Source organism: Triturus cristatus, chromosome 10 (assembly GCF_964204655.1).
Source record: "Triturus cristatus chromosome 10, aTriCri1.1, whole genome shotgun sequence".
Classification (NCBI taxonomy): domain Eukaryota; kingdom Metazoa; phylum Chordata; class Amphibia; order Caudata; family Salamandridae; genus Triturus; species Triturus cristatus.
This window is the reverse complement of record NC_140593.1, coordinates 148156621-148181010: the sequence shown is the minus strand read 5'-3', so window position 1 is coordinate 148181010 and position 24390 is coordinate 148156621. Positions and strand designations below refer to the sequence as shown.

General features: G+C 48.8%; 1 protein-coding gene across 3 annotated transcripts in view; it reads right to left on the bottom strand.

The window, feature by feature from the left end:
• Positions 1–24390, bottom strand: part of TOPBP1 (DNA topoisomerase II binding protein 1) — a 377252-nt gene that overhangs the window by 312808 nt on the left and 40054 nt on the right. For all 3 annotated transcript variants that reach the window (XM_085630675.1, XM_085630678.1, XM_085630676.1), the window contains exon 4: positions 22751–22894. In XM_085630675.1, coding sequence (XP_085486801.1) covers positions 22751–22894 — 144 coding nt within the window. The remainder of the gene's footprint in view (positions 1–22750; positions 22895–24390) is intronic.

Below are 24390 nucleotides of genomic sequence, written 5' to 3'. Positions count from 1 at the left end.
GTAGGTGTGGCCAGGTCGTTTAATTCCCTAGAGTTAGTTGTATTGCATGATTAATGCTTGAAGATGTCAAAGAGTTTTTTTGGCCGGTTGATAGCTTGGTTCAACTGAGTTCTGAAAAAGTCTGCCTTTGCCTTAGGAATCTTCCTATTGTAAGAATTCCTTAACCTTCTAAAGGTGTTAGGAGCCAATTTCCATAGACGCTCTGCAACTCTTAGATTTCTACGCTCCGAGTTCAGGCCATCATTGAACCAAGGCTTGGAAATCTTAGAGGTGACTTTTTTTCCTGGAGGGGCGCTGTAGAGTCCAGGATTTCGAGTAACGTGGTATTGTAAAAGGTTGTGAGGTCATGTACATCAGTCATGAGGGTCAGAGCGGAGTTGCAACTGTTTACCAAGGAGATGGGGTTGATATTTTGTAAGTTCCGTTTCCATTGCCTTGATTTTGAGGGTTGGCCCCTTTTATGAGTAACTTCAATATTAATGGAGAACAGGATGCAATAATGATCAGACCAATCGCATGGGGTGATGGATTCTAGTAGGACGATGTTTGATTTTGCAATGATGAGGTCCAATGTCTCTCCCTTGCTATGCGTTGGGCTGTCACAGAATTGAGATAGCTCCTGTTCTGACAGAAACTCTTTAAGACAGCCTACAATATGATTGTTTGCATTGTTCCAATGGAGGTTGAAGTCACCCAAGAAAATATGAGGAACTAGTGAGTTGGCGTTGGATGCCATGATCTCCATAATCTCGTCGATACAAGTCGAGTTATCGCCTGGGAGGTGGAAGAATATGTGTAGCTTGCTGGCGATGCGCTTAGCATCAGAGATATTAATGCATAGATAGTCACAGCAGGATAGCCCGATGGAGTCCGCTTGCTTGACGGATATGGAGTTACGATAAATGCAGGCTACCCCTCCCCGTAGTTTCCCGATTCTATAAAGTCGGATTAGGTCATGGGAAGGAGGAACCAGTAAGTCGAGAAAGGGTGAGGAGGAGCTATTTAACCAAGTTTCTGTGAGGACCATAATGTCTAAATCATTCTCTAGAATGAGATTGAATATTTCAGTAGCATGTTTGCTAGCAGATCTGCAATTAGGGAACAGAAGGCGCAATTTTCGCCCCAGATTTCGCAATCAACAGCAGAGAGGTTACTACCAAGAACAAAAGCAACCGCAGAAATACATCCAAACCCGCAACCCAATACTGGAGAACATAAACTCTATTCCAGTGTTTAACTTGTCTTCTGACAATATTGACCCAAATGCTGAGGCCCTTCTATCGAGAGGACTTTCTTTTGTTCCCACTACCAGTCTCAACAATTTTGAACTCACCACAGACCTACACTCATTATTTCGGAGGATTAGACTAAAAAAGTTCTTTCAGAGCAGACCCACCAACAACATTGAAGGCAACATATCGGGCTTGAAACCTCCATCTGATTTCACCCCTGGCCTAGATACGTTGGGCGCAGAAGTAGAAATGTTAGAAAAAGCTGTGATGTCCAAAATCCAACAAGCCACTAGATATGGACAAAAACCCCTGTTCAATATATCAAGGGAGGAAAATGCTGCTCTCCTTTCCCTTAAGGATAATAGGAACCTTACCATCAAACTGTGTGACAAGGGAGGGGTATAGTCATCTTCGACACCCCACAAAATGTGGAGAAGATGGATAGCTTACTTGGATCACAAAGGCATTACAAAAAGATCATTAACAACCCTGAACCCAACCTTAAACGTAGGATCCTTAGACTAGTGGAGGCTGCTGTTGAAAACGGTCATAGCTGCCAAAAAGAGGCAGAATTTTTCACTGCTTCCAATACCCGTATACCCATCATCTACGGGGTTTCAAAAACCCATAAGGATGTGAACAAACCTCCGCTGAGACAGATTGTCTCCAAGATTGGGGCTGCTACGGAACCCCTATCAAAATATGTGGACCTGTTCCTCAAGTATGTGAAGTAAACTGGCCATTTTATATCGAAGATAGAAGGCCTACCATACGATGGCGAAAGGGAAATATTGGTGACCACAGACCTAGAGTCCCTATACACTAATATCCCCCAAAAGGAGGTAATAAGGGTCATAGGGGAAATACTTGAATCTGATCCTTCGGTTATCAATTCTTCCTTTATTCCCCAATGTCTTGAGATCGTACTTGGGGATCATTTTGTTTTGAGTTTAATGGTAGCTTCTTTCAACAAATACAGGGTGTCAGTATGGGCACGGCCTGTGGCCCCAGTGTAGCCTGTTTATATATGGGACACTTTGAGATGCATATCTACAACAAAATGGCCCCTTTCTTTGAGAACGTCCGCCATTGGTCGTGTTTTATCGACAATATCTTTTTTTGTCTGGAAAGGCGACCAAGACACCCTAGATGAATTCACACTATGGATCAATGCGGCGGACCCCAACCTGAAATTCACTGCACATACCACCAATACTAAGGTGGGATTTCTTGACTTGTGGATTGAACACCAAAGCTCCCATCTATTGGTATCACTTTATACCAAACCCAAGGCAAGAAATACCCTACTGCATTTTAGTAGCTTCCACCCTCGATGCCAGAAAGATGGCATCCCATTTAATCAATTTCTTGGTCTCCAAAGGAATTGCACTTCTATCAAGGATTTCATGATGCATGCTGAAATTCTCAAGGACAAACTTATCAGGAGGGGTTATCCTACCAAATTGATCAAAGACGCTCTCAAGAGAGCTAGGTACTACGACCGTGATGCGATGTTTAGACCCAAAAATAACAAAAAACTTGACAAAGTTGTATGTGTGAATAAACTTTCTAACTTCGACAACAAGGTGCGCCAAATCATCAACTCGCAATGGCACCTTCTAAATATAGATGAACGTGTACAATAATTGTCGAGACCCCTTTTTGCCTTCAAGAGGAATAAAAATCTCAGGAACTTCTTGGTGAGGGCCAAGAGGCCGGAGAACAACAATTCTTGTCAGAAATCCATCACGGGAGGTGAGCCGGTTAAAGGAAACCACAAGTGTGGCTCATGCCAAACCTGCCCTAATGCCATCGTGAGTGACAATGTTCGAATAAATGAGAGAACGGTGTTTCTTAAAGAAATTACTTACTGTCAATCTTCGAATATTGTGTACATTATTCTCTGTCCCTGTAATCTGGCCTATGTAGGCAAAACTGGAAGAGAATGCAGGAAGCTAATTGGGAAGCACAAATCTAACATTAGACTATCTAAACATGCTGCACCCCTGGTTAGCCACTGGATAGAGGCCAACCATGTTGGGCGAGATCTTAGATGGTAGATGGTCTATTTTGGAAAAAGTTCTACCACAAATGGGGAGAGATGTGGCGACCACTCGCAGAAAAAGAGAAGTGTTTTGGATTTTTACACTCAACACCAAAGACAAAGGACTTAATGAAACCTTACCGTGGGAGAATGCTATCCTATAACTTTGTTTTGGGGTTCTTCTCTTCTTTTCGTCAATTGTTTACCGTTTTTTTGCTGTTTTCATGTGTTCTACCCCTTCCTACTCGGGGTACTTTGACAGGATTGTATTGCCGCTCTTCTCCCCTGCTTCACCACCGTATGCCATCCCCTTTTTTAGAGCCCCCTCTGGGGGATCTTTATGACATGTTACATCTTGTGCTGCCTGGTTGGCATCAGGTCTCTTTTAGTATTAGATTACCCACGCGCCCCTTAGTATTTGAAGCACATATCTACTATCGTCACAATATCTTTATTATATAAAAAAAAAAAATCTTTTATGAACACTTTCCGGCCTTTTTTCTCATTCACCATTATATGGCCAGATCTCTGATTGTGCCGTCGGGCATATTTATATTGTTTATGTTATGTCCGGTTGTTTAATATTGGTCATTGGTCTCTGTTTGTCAGGTTTTGATTTGGTTAAGTCTTTTTCATTTTTTGGGCATTGTGCAAGTAATTTTGTACCTACATTAAGTATGCTTTTATGACTTGATATCAGATTCTGCGTGTCTTCGCTCTTATCTGCACGACAGGCACCTATTTCAAAATGGCGCCCCCTTAACAGTCTTTTAAGTCTGGTACGCTGCTCACGCCTATAATGGGGTGACTTCAGTGGGGAGGAGCGCGCTGTCTCTGTCCTGGTGCACGCTTGAGTACGAGCGCATGCAACCTCCTATTTAAACTCCAGGCCTGCGCCGTTCGCGTCACTCAGCTGTGTGGGAGCCCGCCGGTATCCCGTTCTATCTCCGTTTTCAGCTAGTAGTGCTAGACAGTTACTCATTGCCGCTACGTTCCGATTGTAGGGGAGATCTCTTGCCCTTGTTTAGCAAGCCCAGTCATGCTTATCTGGGGGGTCCCTCCTTGTAAGCCATTACCCAGACTAAACGCCTAGTAGATATCCGCCCCAGTCCCATTTTACACTCCCCGGTGGCAGCAGCTAGCATTACTTGTTAGAGGGACTCCCGTGTCTACATCTAAATTTTAGCATACCTAGGGACGTGCCAGTTCCAGATGTCTGCTCCAGCCCCCTCTCACATTCTCGAGTGGTAGGGGCTAGCTTTACCTGTAGAGGGACTCTCGTCTTCACTCCACGGAGTCTAGTTTACTTAGGGAAGTAGACAGCTTTTAAGACAAGTTATGTCTTTATTCTTTGGAGTTAGTTAATTTCCCAGATTTGGTCGTGGTCTATTTTTATTACAGTTGCGTCCTTGTTGGTCCACGGCCCCTGATCCGTTGTTTCAAACTTTATAAGGGCTGTGTTTCCTGGAGGTTAAGCCAGGAAGATGCGTTTTGTGCCAGGGCATGCAACCTAGAGCCATCACACGGTGGTCTGGCCATAGTCTTATCTTGGTATGTTTTCATTTTTTTCCTTTTAGGTGTATCAGGTTCCTACATCTACTTTGGATATCATGTCAGGCATATCCTGTGCCCTATGTTAGAGAGGAGTGAGTGGCCTCTATGAGGGTTCACTGCATTCTTGGATTCTCCTGATTGTTAGCCCTGGTCTTATCTCTTAGGACGCTGATATTATTTCCTTCCGGCTTGGGAACTCAGCTGTTGTATCTTAGTTGGTAAGCTGTGGATCTTACTGTTGGTATAATTTTTACACCCTGATATCTCCCTCTGAGACCTTTTGACCGTATGTTTGTGCATATCATTGTATTTTCATGTTTGGGCCCAGCGCCCCTTGATTACTCAGGTTTTATCCGATTTATTGTTGCCAACTCTTGGTCATCTGTCCCAGGTATTGTTCGCTTGCGGTTTACCTAATTTAGTTTATTTATTCTTAGTTTTCTTTTCTGGTCTATCTTATTATGGGGTTCACAACTGTGATACTATGTTCACCGATATTTTTTATTTGTATTTTTCCTTTATGGCACTGGTGTTTAACACAGTGGAGCCCGGACTGGCTTTCACTATTTAGTGGATATCGGTTGCCCTAAAATTTCGTCACTTTTCCTGAGTGTGCACGCTCCCTTGTACCTATATCTACCAGGTTATCAAAGTGTCCTGAACCTGTGCCTTCCCTCTCACCAGGCCGTGCCAGTTTCTGATGTGTAGACTTATTGTACTATACACGACATGTTGATTTTGTTATATAATTTTATTGGTAACAAACCAAAAATCGGCAAATCAAGTTATTGAGACATAAAATTTATTGTACACATGGCCGACACGTTGGGGCATCTATGACATCAAGGACACTACAAATATTGGAATGGGCATCAAGGAGACACAGATTCATCGTCAATGGGGGTAGACGGGGCCACACATATATCCCTCCAGTAGGTGTTCCAATTACCCCATACTAGAGACCATTTTTTTGGACAACCCCTTGCCACATCAACCGTTTTCTCCCTGAACATACACCAGTCTAGATTCTTTTTTCCAGGAGGCAATCGTCGGGCCGAGATCCCCCACCCCCCACCCACAGTTGCGCTATATCTCGCTTAGCAACCATCGCTCCCAGTGTGGCCCAGAGTTTCTCTGCCCCGGTTAAGTCAGTGGGTTCTGAAACATTGAGTAGACACCGTTTAATCTCTGGTTGAATATCTTTATGTAAGACTTCCCTCATGACTGCATGCATCCCCCTCCAATACCCCTGGACCCGCTCACACTCCCAAAGAATGTGTAGGAAGGTGCTTGTCTGACCACATTGCCTTCTGCAAGTGTCCCCATCCCCTCTTCCCATGTGAACCAGTTGGGGTCCGGTAATGTAAGTTCTGTGCAGGATTTTCAGTTGCACCAAGAGCAGTTGCACAGAGATTGCAACCTCCCGGGGAGAGGCCACCGCTTCTCGCCGCTCCTCGTCGTCAAGCTCTAAGCCGTCTTTCCCCCAAGTCTCCCGTAATCTGTCAAGAGAGTCCGGAGTGTTGTTAACAAGTTTTTTATAAGTTAATGATATGGCCTTCTGCGGGAGCAACCCATCCAGCAACCTATCTTCTAGTGGGAAAAACTCCGGGAAGGAGGAGCCCCTCTTTAAGGTTGTTACCAGGGCATGGCGGACCTGCATGTAGCGGAAAAACTCCATGTCCGTGAGTTCAAACTGTTGCTGTAGCTTGTGAAACCCAATTATATCACCCTTCACCCAGAGGTCTCCTATTCGAGAGATACCAATGAGGTCCCACTTATCAAATCCCTTGGAGGAATGTAGACTGCCAAGTTGTTCCGAGTCCCATAGGGGAGTCGCCAGTCTGAGCCTCCGATCCCAACCCAGACTCCTATTCACCGCATGCCAAACCTGGACAGACTGCTTGCTCGGCCCAGTTATGGGGAGTTTCCTGGGATTCGCGTACAGGGCTCTGTTATCGTTCCCACCCGGCAGCAGCCACCTGTCCATGGCAAAGCCCGGATTCCCCGGTGTGCGATATGTACCTTGATTAATGACGGCATGGTGGGCTGCCCAATAGTACTTCTTAATGTCAGGGAGACTTATACCACCATCGTACCAGTTGAGGACTAGTTTGTTAAGTGCTATTCGGGCCTGCCATCCCATAACAACTCCCTCTGCAAACCTTCAATTTCCCTCAAATATCTCGCAGGGACCGGGTCGGGATAATTTTGCAGGGCACAGAGGAAGCGGGGCAGGGACATCATTTTAAAAAGGGGTACCCGGCCCAGTAACGAGAGTGGGAGTACCTTCCAGCTAGCGACGTCCCGCCGTAGGCGCTGCAGTGGTGGGAGCAGGTTTCTTTCATAGCGGAGCCTGGGGTCCGTTGTGACAAAGATCCCTAGGTTGCGAAACCCATCTTTCACCACTTGCACCGGGCAGTCCCTAGGGAGAGCCAGAGTGTCACCACCCAGTGCGTACAGGAGAGATTTGGTCGAATTGATAGGGTAGCCAGAGAATCTGCCAAAGATCGTGAATATGTCCAATACACATCTGAGAGACATTTTGGGGAGGCCAAGTAGAGAAGTACATCATCCGCATAGAGCAAGATACGGTCCTCCCACTCCACCGACCATCGCAGCCCTCGTATGGCCGAGTCGTGACAGATCCAGGCCGCGAGTGGCTCCAGAGAGAGGTGAAGAGCAGGGGCGACAGCGGTTACCCCTGTCTGGTCCCCCGACTTAAACCGAAGGAGTCAGACCGTTCATTGTTAACTATCACCTGCGCCAGAGGCTCTGAATAGAGGAGCCTGACCCATGATATAAAGGCGGGCCATTCGATAGTATCACACGCCATGGAGGCGTCTAGGGACAAGATCATGGCAGCCTCCCGGATGGTTTCCACCCTTCCCAGCACTCCATGCACTCGTCGCAGATTCAGGGACGTATTGCGTTGTGGCATGAAGCCTGACTGGTCTGGGTGCACTAAGTTACTAATTACCCACGACAGCCAGGTGGCCAAAAGTTTGGCAAAAATTTTCAGGTCAGCATTGAGCAGGGAAATCGGTCAGTAGGAGGCGCATTGGTTTCTAGGCTTGCCCTCCTTAGGGATGACCACTATCGATGCCAGACGCTGGTCTGGCGGGAGTGATCCCACTCTCCTACTCTCTTTAAACATGGCTCGTAGGTGTGGGGCGATTTTGTCCGGTCGTAGTTTGTAAAGTTCAATTGCATGCCCATTGGGACCTAGCGCCTTTCCCGGTCGGAGATTCCTGATCGCCTGTGCGATTTCATCGTTGGTGACGTTACTGTCCAGAAAACTCTTATCGTCTTCGGAAAGGACTGGGAGTTGGATGTCTCGCAGGAGGTCGTCAGAGTCTGTCTCAAGGAGGGAAGATTGCGTTTGGTATACCGCGTTGTAATGTGCAGCAAACTCATTAACGATATGGATGGGATCCGTGATCGTTCCGCCCGTGCCGACCGTCAGTTCGGGGACAAGTCTATTCGCCCTTTCCTTTTTGTCTAACCAGGCCAGTAGCTTCCCAGCTTTGTCTCCCCACTCGTACACCCTGCCATCTCTCTCCTTCTCCCACGATTTGGCCCGGTCAGAGGCGATACCCTTATATTTGTCTTTGTTCAATTGCAACAGGTGTAGTGTTTCTGGAGTTGCCCGCTCCCCAAGTTCTCCTTCCAATCGAAGGATCTCCCCCTCCACCGTCTTGAGCTCTTGGTGTTTTTCTTTCTTGACCCCCGCTATAAGGGAAAGGGCTGTCCCTCTGATAACTGATTAACACGCCTCCCAGATTGTTTGAGGGGAGCCGACGGAACCCTGGTTCTCCTGAAAGGAGTATTCAAAAGCTCTTTGCGAACCACTGGGCTTCGTAAGTACCAAGGATTAATGGGTGCTATTGTGCCAACCTGTAGGTCTCCAAGGACCAGCCTGACCCACACGGGGGAGTGGTCGGAGATGCCACGTGCCAGGTGGCGGACCCCTTGTATATGAGTAAGTTGGGAGGCAGGCACGAGGAGGTGGTCTATATGTGAAAAGCTATGGTGTGCACCCGAAAAGAAAGTGAAGTGTATGTCACTGGGGTGGAACGCCCTCCAAGCGTCCGAGAGGTCGAAAGCCGCCAGGGAATCAGGAAGCCAACGATTCGATAGGACCACATCACGGGGGGTGGTCTAAAGAGCCAGAGGCCACGGCATTAAAATCACCTTCCTCCGTGAATATTTGGCTTTGTAGCCAGAGCGGGACATAAACCGACACTAAGGTTAATGTGTTGCCTTCCCACTGTCCAGTGATTGCAATGTAACTCCCCCAGTCATCGGAGCACGAAGACTGGACTGAGAAGGGGAAGGAGTTTTTAATCATGATTCCCAAGCCCCTGGAACCAGAGGTGATGCCAGAATGGGCCAGAAGTCTGTACCCCCACCTGTTCAAAGCTTTACACGCGTTACCAACAAGATGTGATTCCTGAAGGAAGACCACATCTGGAGAGTGACGTTTGAGATACTGCAGAACTAGAGTACGTTTCACCTTGTCCCCGGGCCCATTCACATTCCAACTTATTAAGGTAAAACTCCTATCCCAGTGCGTACCCATAACAGTGTGTCTTGTGGGAGTCCTCCTCCCAGAGCCATATTAACCATTGATGCAGATTGAACTATAACAAACAAACACCCCCCCAACCCCCTTCCAGAGTCCCTCCTCCCTGCTCCCCTGCACTCTGGGCTTGAAACTGCCCATGAGAATAACTTTGCAGAGTGCCTGTCGCCCAATTAGAGAACTAACAGTAGCTAAATGTGGGGAAAGAAGCTCCAACCCCCCCCGCCCCGTCACCCATACCCCAGAAGAAACAAATGTCAGTCCCGAGTGGGGCAGTCACCAGTGGAGCGCTTCGCCCAATGTGTACAATTCAGCCCAGTAACTTCGCCGTCCAATTCTTGATCGCAGTTCTCAGTGTGGGCAAATTCGAGGTCAGAGTTAGTCAGAGTGGGAGCCGTACTTCCTGTGGAGTACCAGACGGGGCAGAAAATCAGCGGGGGTTATGCTCTCCAGCGTCTCTCCATCTCTCGAGCCAGTCCGCAACTGCCTCCGGGTGCTCAAAAAACCAGGCCTTTCCATCCGCCTCAATCCATAGCCGGGCCAGGAAGAGCATAGCATATTTCATACCTTTGTCCCTCAGATTCTTCTTCACAGTTAGGAAGGACCATCTTTGCTTCTGTACGGCCTGAGTGAAATCCTGAAAGAAAGATGGTTGAGTTTTCATACTTGAGCGGCGGAGCAATTATAGCACTCTGTAATATCACATCACGGAAATTAAGGAGTCTGGCCAAGATGGGACGAGGAGGGGCTCCGGGCTTTAAACGCCCTCCCGGGACTCTGTGGGCCCTCTCTACCACAAAGAATTTAGAGAGGCCCTTGGGGCGAAGGTGGATGAGTATAAGGTCCTCAACAAACAAATCTGGTGCCTGCCCCTCCGATTTCTCCACCACCCCAATGATGCGTACATTATTACGCCGGGAGCGCCCCTCGTAATCGTCCAACTTATCTTTGGCAAATTTCCTAAAGGTATGAAGGACTTGGACCTCATTTTGAAGTTGTGAGAAGTCGTCAACGAGACTTCTGGTGGTCACCTCCAATTGCTTGACCTTTTCGTGCGTTTTGGTAAGGTCCACTCGGATTAGAGTAATTTCTACCATGATGGCATTGGTTCGCTGCTCCATAGAAGTTCGCATCCCTGCTATTGCTTCCATAACGTCTTTCAGGGTAAGTTCGGGGGAGGTCTCCCTCCAGCCAACCACCCCTGGGAGATGTGCTCCGGGGCCGCAGCCTTAGGACAGGTGTAGCAATCCAGTTTTTCCTGCTGCGTGACTTTTGGGCCTCTGCCCCCCGACATCGTGTCCCTACTGGGTAGGGGGAGGGCCTCCCTGCGCTTCTCTCTGCCTATTGGGTCCCACCGGCGTTATCACGGTGTTCCCAGTTGACTCCGAGGGGGGAGGGGGGCACTGGCGATTGAGTCCTTCTCGCCTACTTCTGAGCAGTGCCAAGAAATAGGGATGGTGTTTCCTCCCTGTCCCTGTAGTGTCAGGCCACACCACCGCTGATCAGAACACACCCGAAGGGGTACCGGTAGGTTGTCAGCTCCGTCCCCCTCAGAGCCTGCTATCGTCTGTTGTCAATGCTGCCACTTATGGACGGCAGGCCACGCAGCTGCAGTGAGGCACGAGCCGCCGTCAGCGCACCCTCGCAAGGCCGATGGACTCACCGCGGCAGGCTCCGGGTGTCCCTACACCTGGGCGCCGTACCTCCTTATTGGAGGGGGGGAGAGAGAGAGAACACCCGATTTCCTCTCCGACAACACCCGCTCCTCGCGGACTGGGCCACAGGCCCCGATGTCGAGTGGCGCCTCGCCCACACTCCAACACTCCTTCCCCGGCCCAAAATATACCCGAGGCCCCGGCTTTCGACTGATGGCAGGCCGCAGATTGCGGCGGTCAACATTCACTGGTCCGAGTCTCGGCGGGTCAAATTATGGGCTTGATCGAGTCCAGGGCCCGTCTGGCAACTGTCCCACTGCTCAGGTCACGGATTTAGAAGGCGGATCAGCGGGTTCTGGGCGAAGGGTCGGGAGGTGCTCTAAAACGCGGCCATCACGCTGCCGCGCGTAACCACGCCGCATGTTGATTTTTTTATCCCTCTAGGCGCGTCCTTCCCTGTTTCTGCACATGATCAGTGCGCCCTGAAGAAGGTGAGACCCACATTGGGGTCAAACACCGTAACGCGCGTCGGCGCTAGAGCTCTTTTTGGCAATGTGATGCTCTCTCTTGTTCCCAGAAAGGGCTGAGGACGGCAGGGTTTTGCGCCAAAGTTCTGCTGTAGTTCTTGCCAGGCAGTGACTCTTCTTCATCCTTCTTCTGTTGGTCGGTCGAATCCAAGTTCTTGGGTTCAGGGGCGCCACCTAAATACTCAATTTAGGGGCATTATGGGGAGTGACAGGTATTAGCCAATGGGCTACCTACCTTCAGGGTGTCTACACCCTCTACATGACCACTTCCTGTGAGAAATGGGCATAACCCTGACCCTAGAATGCTAATTCTGTCAAAAACAACATGGAGGAATCTAAAAAGTGGGCTCCACATCAGCTGGCCCGCCCTAGGGGTGGTGCTGGTTGAATGTGGGCACACCTCCTAATCTAACTAATTTTCCAGCCTGTGTTACTGCCAAAATGTTGGGTCAGGACAGGGAGGTGGCAACTCTATTTGAAGCGGCAGGCCTGTGAAGCTTCCCACCTTGGAATGTCTATCCTGTTTGGAGGAGATGTGAACACCTCCGCCCACAGCAGGCTTTGTTCCTTTCCTCCGAGAGCGAAGGCTGTCACCTCAGGAGGTCAGAAACCTGCCTGTGGTGGCTAGCTGGTCGATACCAGTCAGTCAACACACTAGTATTTTATTTATTTAAAAAGTTTTGTAAAGCACGAACAAGACCGCAAGAGGTATCAGAGCGCTTCACAGTAATAGGAGAGGAGAACACGGTAAAAGGGAACATTGTAAGGCAGTAGTAGAGGATAACATAATAAGGTAATAAAAATGTACAAGGATGCGAACGATAATTACTTGGTACAATAAGGTAGACAATCCTGGATAATACAGTGCTTGAAGAAAACAGACGACCAATGGTTATTTACAGCAGGAACCTGTCCATTAGGAGTGTTTTCACTTCGTGTTTGAAAGCAGCTGTGTAAGGAATTCTGCGGATTTCCGGAGGGAGCGAGTTCCAGATCTTCGGTGCCGAACCTGAGAAGGCTCGAAGTCTTGTTCTCTTTTTGCGAAAAGACTGGGGTTTCAGTAATAGAGCATTTGCACTTCTTGATGGTCTGCCCCCTCCCCCCGCCCCTCCCAATAGTTCGAGTTTTTGAGCCAGGTGGCCAGGGGTTTTGAAGTGTAGGTCTTTGTGCGTTAGAGAGCCAATCTTTAGTTGAATTCTTGCTTCGTAGGGTAACCACTATAAGGATCTTAGAGCTGGGGAGATGTTATCAGTTCTTTTTTTATGTCAGTGATCAGTCTAGCAGCTGCATTCAATGAAGCCCTGAGCAGGGCCAAGGTATGTTTGGGGAGGCCACATAACGTTGCGCTACCTTAGTCTATTCTTGGCAGGACAAGCGCTTGAACCACCAGCTTGAGGGAGGAATGGTTTTAGATTTCTAAGAAGCCTCATTTGGTAGTTGGCGCCCTTACACATCACACTAATGTTTTTCTTCATGGTCAGGTGTGAGTCTACGGTGATTCTGTGAGATTTAGCTGAATCGATGATGATAATAGGGGAGCAGTTGAAGGTAGTGAGGTGCTTCATCCAGAGGTCAATCTTGGGGGTGTGTTTAGGAGGGGATACGAGAAGGAATTCAGTTTTGGCGGTTTTGAGCAGGAGATGGTTCTCAGTTAGCCAGTTTGGGGTAATCCTCAGGGAGGAGTTGAGTGAGATGAGGTCTTCCGAAGAGTTGATTTTTAGGTAAAGTTGCGTATCATCCGTGTACATATGAAAAAGAATGTTCATGGATTTTAGGGTGCTCGCAAGTGGTTCCAGAAAACTTTTGAAGAGTATGGAAGAGAGTGCCGACCCTTGCGGGACCCCCATGGTGACTGTGGATGTTTGGGATAGCGTATGGTTCACTTTAACTCTTTGGGATCTATTGTGAAGGAAGGAAGCGAACCATTGCAGTACCTGACCTGAAAGGCCCATCCTGTGTTCCAGAATGGCTAAGAGGATATCGTGATTAACCGTGTCAAATGCAGAGGAAAGCTCAAGGAGGATTAGTAGGCAGGATTCGTTATGGTCTAACAATTTTAGGATGTCGTCTATATTGTGAAGGAGCGCGGATTCAGTACTATGACCGCTCCTAAACCCGGGCTGATGTTGATCCAAGAGATTGAAAGTCTCAATGACCGAGCTGAATTGCGATTAGACGCATTTTTCAAGGAGCTTGGCCAGAGTAGGGATGCTGGAGATGGGACAAAGGTGTTGAGGTCAGATCTATCCGCATCAGGTTTTTTGAGAATGGGTGAGACCTGTGCTGCTTTTAAACATTCTGGGATCTTGCCTTGAGATAGGGAGGCGTTGACAATCTTTGTCCAAAGAGGGATAGGGGCACCCTTGATTTCTTTGAAGACAGACGAGGGTCAAGGGTCGCTGAAATGATTAGAGGGGTTAATGTTCAACAGAGTTTTGCAGATGTCGTTCTCACTGAGGGGGGAAAAGGAGCTCCAGGTGGCCATGTTCTTGGTGCTAATACTAAGTGGCTTTAGACTCTCAGAGAGGGCAGGAACAGTCACACACGCAGATGGTGTAAGTAGGGCCCTCTTAGATTCAAGCTCACGACTGATGAGCTTAGTTTTTTCCGTAAAGAAGATAGCCAGATCATTGCAGGAGGGTGAGGTGGTTGTTGATTCGAAATGCTTGGGTGCTATAGCTGATTGCTGTTTGACAATTTTGAAAAGTTTTCTGGGACGATTTGAGGCTTGAGTGAGTTGGACTCTGAAGTAATCAGCCTTAGTCATCTTGATTTTTTTATTGTAAGAACTCCTAACCGATCTAAGGAATTTTAGATGATAGATGAAGGGTTTGGCTGTCCATAGGTGTTCAGCAGCCCTCAGGTTGTGGCTTTCAGAGTTTAGGTTGCCATTGAACCAGTGACCCTTGACCTTGCCTGGTAGGTCGCTCCCCCCCGCTGCAGCTCCGCCTGCACTCCCGCTGTCGCCTGTTGCCGCCGCTGAAGTCGAGGCCCTCCAGCACTCACAGGCTACCACCTGCGCCTCATCCCTGGTGGCCAGTGGTGACCTTAGGTTTGCATCTGCTCTCTGTTGTGCCTGTACTCTGTCTGCCCGTCTCTCCCCTGTACTCCGCTGCCCTCGTTCTGTTCACCCGTTCCTCTTTTGTGCCTGTACTCTGTCTGCCCGTCTCTCGCCTGTACTCCGCTGCCTTCGCTCTGTACACTCGTTCCTCTTTGCACCCCCCTACCCCCCACTCGCCGCGCGACCTCCTTTACTTCTGTGCCCCCACTGCCCGGTTTGCTCTGTGCCCATTTTTCTGCTTTGCACCCCTTTTGCCTTGTTTCCTACCCGCGACCGCTCCGCTTCCCTGCTCCCGTTCCCCGCTGCTGCTTCCCCTGCGGCCCCACCACCTTCGCGCCCATTCGCTGCCCCTGCCACCCGCCTTCCAGCTGCTCCTCCCTCCCCACCTCCCCATACATGGCAGCTGCTGCGCGGCCACGCCGAAGGCGCGCCGAAAGGGCGCCTAAGGCAAGCCTGTCTGCGCCCGTCCACGCCTGGACCGCGCCCAGTGCCACAACCCCTGGCCCCCGCACCAGCCTTGAAGACCGCCTCCACTACGACGCCAGCACACTCGTCGCTCTCAACCCAGGAAGGACCCACACCTGCTGCAAGGCCGCCCCGAAGCGCACCCACGGTCCCTTCGCCTGCCGGAACTGCAGCTTCTCCTGCCTCAAAGCCGCCGAGACCCCCGCCACGACGGAACCCAACCAGCTCAGATGCATCCTGATCAACACTCGCTCCGCACGCAAACATGCCGTCGAGCTCTGGGACCTACTCAACACTGCATCCCCGGACGTCGCCTTCCTGACCGAGACCTGGATGAACAAAGCCTCCTCTCCGGACATCGCCATAGCCATCCCCGACGAGTACAAGATCACCCGCAGAGACCGCACCAATGGAGCCGGAGGAGGAGTCGCCATCGTCCACAAGAACACCATCAGGGTCTCTACAAATACCAACGACACTCTCAGCACCGCCGAACACATGCACTTCCAGATCCACACGGACCCCAAGACCACCCTAAGAGGCACCCTTGACTCCATCGCAGACCTCATCAGCAGGCACGCGCTGACCTCCACCGACTACATCCTCCTCAGAGACCTGACCTATCATCTGGAGAACAACAACAACTCCTCCACGCTGATCGACAACCTCGGACTAAAACAGCTTGTCACGACGCCGACCCACATCGCCGGTCACACGCTTGATGCCATCTTCTCCTCAAGCCCCCACGTCGCCTTCAGCCACGCCTCCGAACTCACCTGGACAGACCACCATTGCATCCACTTCACCTTCCGCAAACCCCTCACACACCACCGCACCCTACAGATCCCCCGCCGTTGCTGGGGCAAAGTCACTGAAGAACAACTACAGACAAACTTCGCACTCAACCCACCGACCAACCCCGACGATGGTGCAAGCATCCTCAGACGCTGGATGGACGACTGCGCCAACACCTTAGCCCCGCTGAAAAAGCCAACCGACAGAGACACCAGCAAGAGAGCCAGCTGGTTCACCCCAGAACTCCTAGCATCAAAGCACACCTACCGGAAATTGGAGAACAAATGGCACAGCAACAAGACGCCGGACAGCCGGGCTGCCCACAAACACGCCATCCGCAACCACCACCACCTCATCAGGACTGCCAAAAGGACCTGCTTCAAAGACCGCCTGGACAACAACGCACACAACAGCAAGGAGCTCTTCAACATCGTGAAGGAACTCTCCAACCCCAGCTCCAGCGCCAACGACATCCTGCCATCACAAGCCCTATGCGACTCCCTCGCCACCTTCTTACACCGCAAGATCACCGACATCCGTGACAGCTTCAACCCCCGGATGACCCCTACAGGCCTCGACACGCCGGACCCACCGCTCCCCATCGACCACGACTCCCTGACAATCTGGGCCAACGTGAGCATCGAGGACACAATCTAGACCATGGGCACTATCCACTCCGGCTCCCCGTCTGACCCTCTCCCACACCACATCTTCAACAAAGCCGGCAGCTCCATCGCACCCCACCTGCACAGCATCATCAACCTCTCCTTCAAGACCGCTACCTTCCCTGAGAGCTGGAAGCCCGCCGAGATCAACGCCCTACTGAAGAAACCCAAGGCGGACCCGAGCGACCTCAAGAACATTCGGCCCATCTCCCTGCTTCCGTTCCCAGCAAAGTTCATCGAGAAGATAGTTAACACCCAGCTCACCCATCACCTCGAAGACAACAGCATCCTGGACCCATCCCAATCAGGATTCCGCAGCAACCACAGCACCGAGACCGCCCTCATCACCGCCACAGACGACATCAGGATCCTGCTAGACAACGGCGAGACGGCGGCCCTCATCCTCCTGGACCTCTCCGCCGCCTTCGACACCGTCTGCCGCCGCACACGCCTCCAAGACGCAAGGAGCCGAGACAAGGCCTTGGACTGGACCACCTCCTTCCTCTCCGGCAGAACTCAAAGAGTCCGCCTCCGCCCGTTCCGGTCCGAAGCCTCCGAGATCATCTGCGGCGTCCCACAGGGATACTCCCTCAGCCCGACGCTGTTCAACGTCTACATGGCACCACTCGCACGCATCGCCCGACAGCACGACCTCAACATAATCTCCTACGCCGACGACACGCAGCTGATCCTCTCCCTCACCAAGGTCCCCCCACCACCAAATCCAACCTCCACCAGGGAATGAAGGCCGTCGCCGACTGGATGAAGGAAAGCCGACATAAACTGAACTCAGACAAGACGGAGATCCTCATCTTCGGGCCCAACCCCTCAGCATGGGACGTCTCCTGGTGGCCCGCATCACTGGGGACACCACCGGCTCCTACCAACCACGCACGCAACCTGGGAGTCATCCTCGACTCGAAACTCACCATGACCAAACAAGTCAACGCAGTCTCCTTTACCAGCTTCAACACCCTCCGTATGCTCCGCAAGATCTACAGATGGATCCCGACAGACATGAGGAAAACAGTCACCCAGGCCCTAGTCAGCAGCCGACTCGACTACGGAAACGCCCTCTACGCCGGAGCCCCGTCCAAGCTCATCAACAGACTGCAAAGAATCCAGAACGCCTCTGCACGCCTGATCCTCGACATCCCACGCAGCGACCACATCACCCCCCCACCTGAGGAACCTGCACTGGCTCCCCGTCGACAGACGAATCGCCTTCAAGCTCTTGATCCACGCACACAAGGCACTCCACAAAACCGGCCCAGCCTATCTCAACAGTCGACTCTCCTTCTACGTACCAAACAGGAAACTCCGCTCCGCTGACCACGCCCTGGCCACGGTCCCACGCATCCGTAGAACCACCTCCGGAGGCAGGTCCTTCTCCCACCGCGACGCCAAGACCTGGAACACCCTCCCCCTCAACCGACGACAAGCCGAAGACCTGCTGACTTTCAGGAGACTTACAAGACCTTGCTTTTCGACCAGTAGCAGCAGCAACTCCCCTCCCCCCCCCCCAGCGCCTTGAAACCCTCAAGGGTAAGTAATGCGCTTTATAAATTAACTGATTGATTGATGGTTTGGAGATTCTGGGGGAGGCATTTTTTTGCTGTGGAGGAGCTATTGAGTCCATGAAACCAGAGATAGTAGACTTATAGAAATCACTGAGATCATGTACATCAGTCACGTCAGTTTGGGAGGACAAGGCATTTTTACAGTCAATAGCTAAATGGTCCGTGTTAATATTCCTGAGGTCTCTTTTCCCTGTTGATAAAGAAGAAGATGCTGTAGTGGTCGGACCAATCACACGGGGTAATGGCCTCCAATGTGATGACATTGACTTCTGAGATAATGAGGTCCAGAATCTCTCCTTTGTTATGAGTAGGCCGATCACAGAATTAGATAAGGTCCTGGTCAGATAAGAAGGCGTTAAGGCAGATCACCGCTTGGTCATTGGGTTTGGACCAGTGAAGGTTGAAATCACCAAGGTATATTTGGGATACTGATGGGTCATCATTGGAAGATATAATTTCCATTAGGTGTTTAGTTAAGAGGAAGTTATCGCCAGGAGGGTGGTAGAAAGTGTGACGTTTGCAGACCGAGATGTAGTTACTAGATATGTTGAGACAAAGGTATTCAACTAAAAGTGAGGAGGGGGCTCCATGTGGGAAACAGATAGTGTGTTCCGGTATATGCAAGCTAGTCCACCGCCCAATTTAATTGTTCCGTCTAGACGGATTATGTTGTGACTAGGGGGCACTAGGAGATCTAGAATGGGGGCGGAGGTAGGATTTAGCCATGTTTCCGTAAGGATGATAATATCTAGCTCATTGTTTTGTATGAGATCGAAGATATCAGAGGCATGTTTGTTAGCTGATCTACAATTGAGTAATGCACATTTCAGTCTTATGGGCGTAAGTGATGTAGGAGTCTGGGCGATATTCACTTGCTTGAGTTTGTCGCTATTTAAGAATCTGTGTTTGTTCGAGGGTTACCTGTGTGGGTTGGCAAGAATGGTTTGAATTTGGGCAATAGGGACCTTGTCCGTTTCTAGAGTGGCAGAGTAAGAGAGGAGTAGTTCCTCCATCTCACTGGACACAAGTTCGACCATCATTCTTTTAGGGCGGGAGGGGGCGTTAGGGAGGGGTAAGGTTCTGGAAATTAGGTGAGAGGCATGCTGGTCCAGGCCCGTGGGTGCTCTGATGGGCACTGTGGATATTTTTCCTGATGAGCTCAGAGAATTGAGATGGGGCAGCTGGTTAAGCGAGAGAGCTAACAGTTCATGGACTTCTTGTAGATGGTAGGTTTTCATGAGGTACCTCTAAAGTGCATTTATTAATTCCTCCAGAACTGGCATCAGTGTGGTTTTATTATGACGAGGTGTTTGTCACCAAACACTTTGGGGTACAGTGAAGTCATCATTTATCCGGGGGGGTTCGTAATGACGAATGTCCAGCCCATGTACTCATTATGGCTTCCCTGGGCAGTGGTAATATCTAAGGGTGTATTTAGATATTACCAGTACATATCCACTCTTGCAGATATACCCTCACTTGGGTATAGTGCACCCTGCCTTAGGGCTGCAAAGCCTGCCGTAGGGGTGGTGTGTTACCTATGTCACATGTAGTGCTAGCAGGCATTGCACACATTCCATGTCGACTCTTTGGTTTTCTCTACACCAAGACATGCAAGCTGCAATGGCAATTTACATGAGCTTGGTGAGGGGCCCTTTAGGGTGGCACAGTTCGTGCTGCAGCACTTATGTAGCCTCTTCAGGTCCGATGCCCTATGTACCGGGGGTACCATTTACTAGGGGCTTGCATTGAGCTAAAAGGGAGTGCCAATTTTGGACAATCTTACAGTTTAGGTAAAGAACACTGGTGCTGGGGACCTGGTAAGCAGGAACCCAGCACTCTCTCAGTCAAATTTAAACTAGATGTTGGGGAAAAAGTGTGGGGGGGGTAACCATGTCAAAAGGGGCACTTTCCTACAGTAATGGACAGTTTCTCCAATACACCTGTATTGCCCGTACTACTGATGACATTTCCAGAGGCACCTAAACCTGTACAAACAATGACAATGCTGCTAGCCCAGCCATGTTGTAGAAGACTGATTTTCAGTATTTGCAGGACTCAGAGGGCAGACAGGCCAGACGAGGCACAAAAGGTAAGGGGACAAATGGCAAACATATTTGGATGAGGGACTTACTGACAGGAAATGGCATAGGTAGTGTATAGTGGCATAAAGACAGCATTGGGAAATGCACACTTTAAATAATTTGAGTATACTTACGTCCACATGACATATTTGACACCAGCGGAGTATAATTCACGCAGGACAGTCCTCTACGGGCACAAGGGGTCAGGCAGAGGGAGTCGACTTCTTACATATCACCAGGGACTGCCCCAATAATAGACAGTTTTTGGGTGGATGTTGCCCAAAGAGTTGGAAGATTTTTGGGAGGTGGGTGGACACCTATCATGAGTAAACCTGGGTGAAGCACTACGCTACGCTCACGTAGTTTGCGAAGTTCGCGCTATTTCGCACTACGCGAACTGCACGTAGCACAGTGCGAACACGTGTAGCGTAGTGTTGCGTAGTGCTGCAGTCATTTTTTGCTTGCTCGCGGTCCTCAACGTCAAGTTGGCGACCGCGAGCAAGCAAAATGACATCCCGGCGAGACTTTTCCCTTGTTCGCGATCAGCAACATCAAGTTGGCGATCGCGAGCATGGAAAATAAACCTCCCGGCGAGATTCCCAACGCGAGGCGGTCAGGTTTCTCATTGCGAGGGGTCACGTATGCTCGCGACCGCTCGCGATGAGAAACTACCAGTTCGCGTTGAGAAAGCTGCCGCTCGAGTAAAAATCTACTCGAGCAGCAGAAAACTACAGCTCGCACTGTGCAAGATGCCATTTTCAATGATTGCACTGTGCCGGTTGCTTGTCCGCACTGTGCAATCATTGAAAACAACATCTTGCACAGTGCGAACATGTTACTACGCAGTTCGCGAAGTGCTACGCGTAGCTCGCGTAGTGCGAACTTCACTTTGCGTAGCTTCGCGAAGTGCTACTTCGTGAACTACGCCCACCCTTAATCATGAGGGAATAATTGCTGGGTATAATCTCAAAAAAGAAAAAGGAAGGAATGGGTAGAAAAGTTTAAACATTAGATAGAGAAATTGGCCAAAGAAAGGATAGCCTCACATTGGCTGAGTCCTAAAGCCTTGCCTATAAATAGCTGGGTTCGGAACATGATGGAGGAGGCTGTGATAGAGGAAACTCAGATGAAACAAGCAGTTGCAATGCAATCGGTCTCGCCTTTGGGACCTTATATTTATTTAGCTATGCAGCACATTAGCATGGGTGCTGAAGCATCTACTGTTCTTTAACATGGAGGGAAAGTAAGCACCAAACTGCGTGACACACCAGGTATGGGAACACATGGAGAGAAATATTGCCCGTCAGCGGGAAATGGTATAGTCCAAAGCTCTGTTTTTATATAAAATCAGGGCCTTCAGTAGTCATACACTGAAAATACAAGATTTGAAAAAAATATTATTGTCTATGGGTGCTCGTGGAAGAAAATTTCTAAGGACTGGAATCTAGAGAATGCTAAAGTGATTCTGGTATTTTACTGACCTCTGATGGTCGTTTTCTATCAAGAAAGTTAAATAGAAGCAGTTGCCAGGAAAATTAAAAAAGAGAAAGTCCCTCAGCAGAAAGCAGTTCAGATATTTTACTGACCTCTACTGGTCGTTTCCTATCAAGACAGTTAAATAGAGGCAGTAACACAAGCAGAAAGTAATTCTTGTATTTTACTGACCTGTACTGGCCGTTTTCTCTAAAGACAGTTAAATAGAGACAGTTGAACAGAAAAAAAGTCCCTTAGCAGAAGCAGACTAGTTCTCTGGCTGATCTCCAGAGCCCACAAAGTACATACACATATAAGTATATAGTAAAGTATAGACAAGAGGTCTTGAATGCTCAACCTAAAAAGTGAGGAGGGATGATAAACTGGAGGAGGTCCTGATGGCACAGACTGAATTGATTAACTCTCTCTCCAATCAACAGCAACCTACCCCCATTAATAAAGAAAGGGGTGGCTGCCATACTTACTGGCAATAAAGAGAATGCCAAGAGGAGACAGGTTACAGATTTAGCTTACTGGGCCAGGAATGGTGTGAACCCAATTTCTACCAAGGGATGCCTGTTGCATAATATGGCATGAACCGATGTACATTGGCCAACCCACTATCTACTTGACTGAACATTCACCAGACTTAAAGGAGACCAAGATCATCATACTACAGCTGTCATGAGTATGGATAGCAAATGTGAACCATACTGGGCAGAAGGGTGGAGGGGGTAAAAATTTGGGGAGGAGGAACTTGCCTATGATTTGAGAAACACTTAATGTTTAAATGCAGGTGTTATGATGTTTTCAACAGAGTGTATCTGCACCCAATTGCTGGTAGGTAAAATACACAATTGCGGTTACTTAATTACAATTGTATTGGCACAAGATGCTCACTTTAGTTGAACAAATAAAACAAAAAGATGCTTATCATGAGTTGTGTAATTTATATAACTCACACATTTAGTTGGTCAAGAATTCGTGCCTACAAATTAACCGTTGATTTTTATTTCTTAGTGTGGTACATTACCCTCGTTTCCTTTTCAAGGCTTGTACACGATATGGTGACGTCCACCATGGCCAAATTGAACACTGGAAATTCTGCTCTGGGCACACATCTCTGCTGCTGCATACAAAATATAACTGCCTGTGGGCCAACAATTCTGCAGCCAAGCTGCAACAGACATACAAGGATAAAAAAAATTAGTAGAGAAAATAAGGGCCTCTTTTAAAAATTTGGTTAACATTAAAATTAACTGCAAACCTAGAAAAAGCTGAAAGCTGTACTAGACATTGGATTAAATCATTAACATTGTCTAAATCTCAGCATAATGTGAAATTTTTTTTTACAGAAATCTTGTAGCGGTTTAGTAAGCCTCTGGTAACTACCTCTTCCCAGGTCTGATGTGGAACTGAAAAGAAAGAAAACACTCTAACTAACTGAACCCTAAAGTACAAACAGCTGTTCTGCAGCACGGTCTGCCTTTGGAGGCTTTGATGCCCTAGGAGCTTACAGTCCAAATCCCTTTCCTAACAGAGCTGAAAAGGATAACATAAAAGAGTCTATGACTACTCATATTGCATTTTACAAGACCTGAAGCATAGTGCTCAAGCCAGGGAAATACAAGCTGCATCGCATATCTATGGTCAGAGTAATTTGGGACATAGGGGTCTGGATGTCTCATCAAACCTGGAGCTTAGCCCACTTGAGACATGGTTCCTCCTCCTACGTGACTTAATTTGCCTGTATTGTTGGACTGCGGCCTTCAGTCATGAAATCTGCTGGATCCCATGGATTTGTCTTGCACTGGGACCTTGATGCGCGTGCACACACCAGTGCAGTAGTGGAAGTGCATGGTTTTGGTATGGGCTGTTCTAAGAAATAAAATCTTTTTGCCAGATTAAGATATTGGGCTAGTTGTATAGTACATAATTATGTCAAGACTGGACTGCGGGAGTTCTCTGCTCTTGTGTGTTTCCAAGTTGCATCTGGCTCCTCTCAAGGCAGCCCTCCAGCTGCTCCCGGGCAGACACCCAGAGCTGAGAGTTCTCCACCTCTCACTTGTGCTTATCTCTTTGGAGGTGGCTTACTGTCGACATATGAGGCATATGTGGAATGCCTGTGTTTTTGGGAGCCCAAGGGATTTGACTATTTCTTGAAAACAGGACAGTTTTGTTGGTGTTAAGTCTCTTCCTTGTAGCACCAAGATTTGGGAAGGAGAATACTCTATAAAAAGGGGTTTCCAGCATTCCAAACATCAGTTTAGCAGCCACCTATTTAATTTACTTAATTCTCACAAACAAAAGCTTGTTGTGTCCTTAACACACGCACATTTCAGCCATAAAATACCAGTTTTCATTTTTAGTAAATAAGTACAGGAAGTGCTAGGTACTCCTTAACAATTCATTGGTATTATTTTAAAAGGGCAGGTACCACATTTGGCTGAAGTAAGGGGCCTATTTAGGTAAAAATACAGGCACATCTCCTTAACAGAGTAAGTTGGATGGGGCCATTTACATTTACAAGCACAAGGATATGGAGAAAAAGTTTGACCCGTATTAACTCTTGTGGGTTTTCTCACCTTTGTTAAAAATGTAGATTAAAAGGGCAATTAGGGTATTGTATTATAGTACTGTGCTGAGTGGGTTAGGACACAGAACAAAGTAACC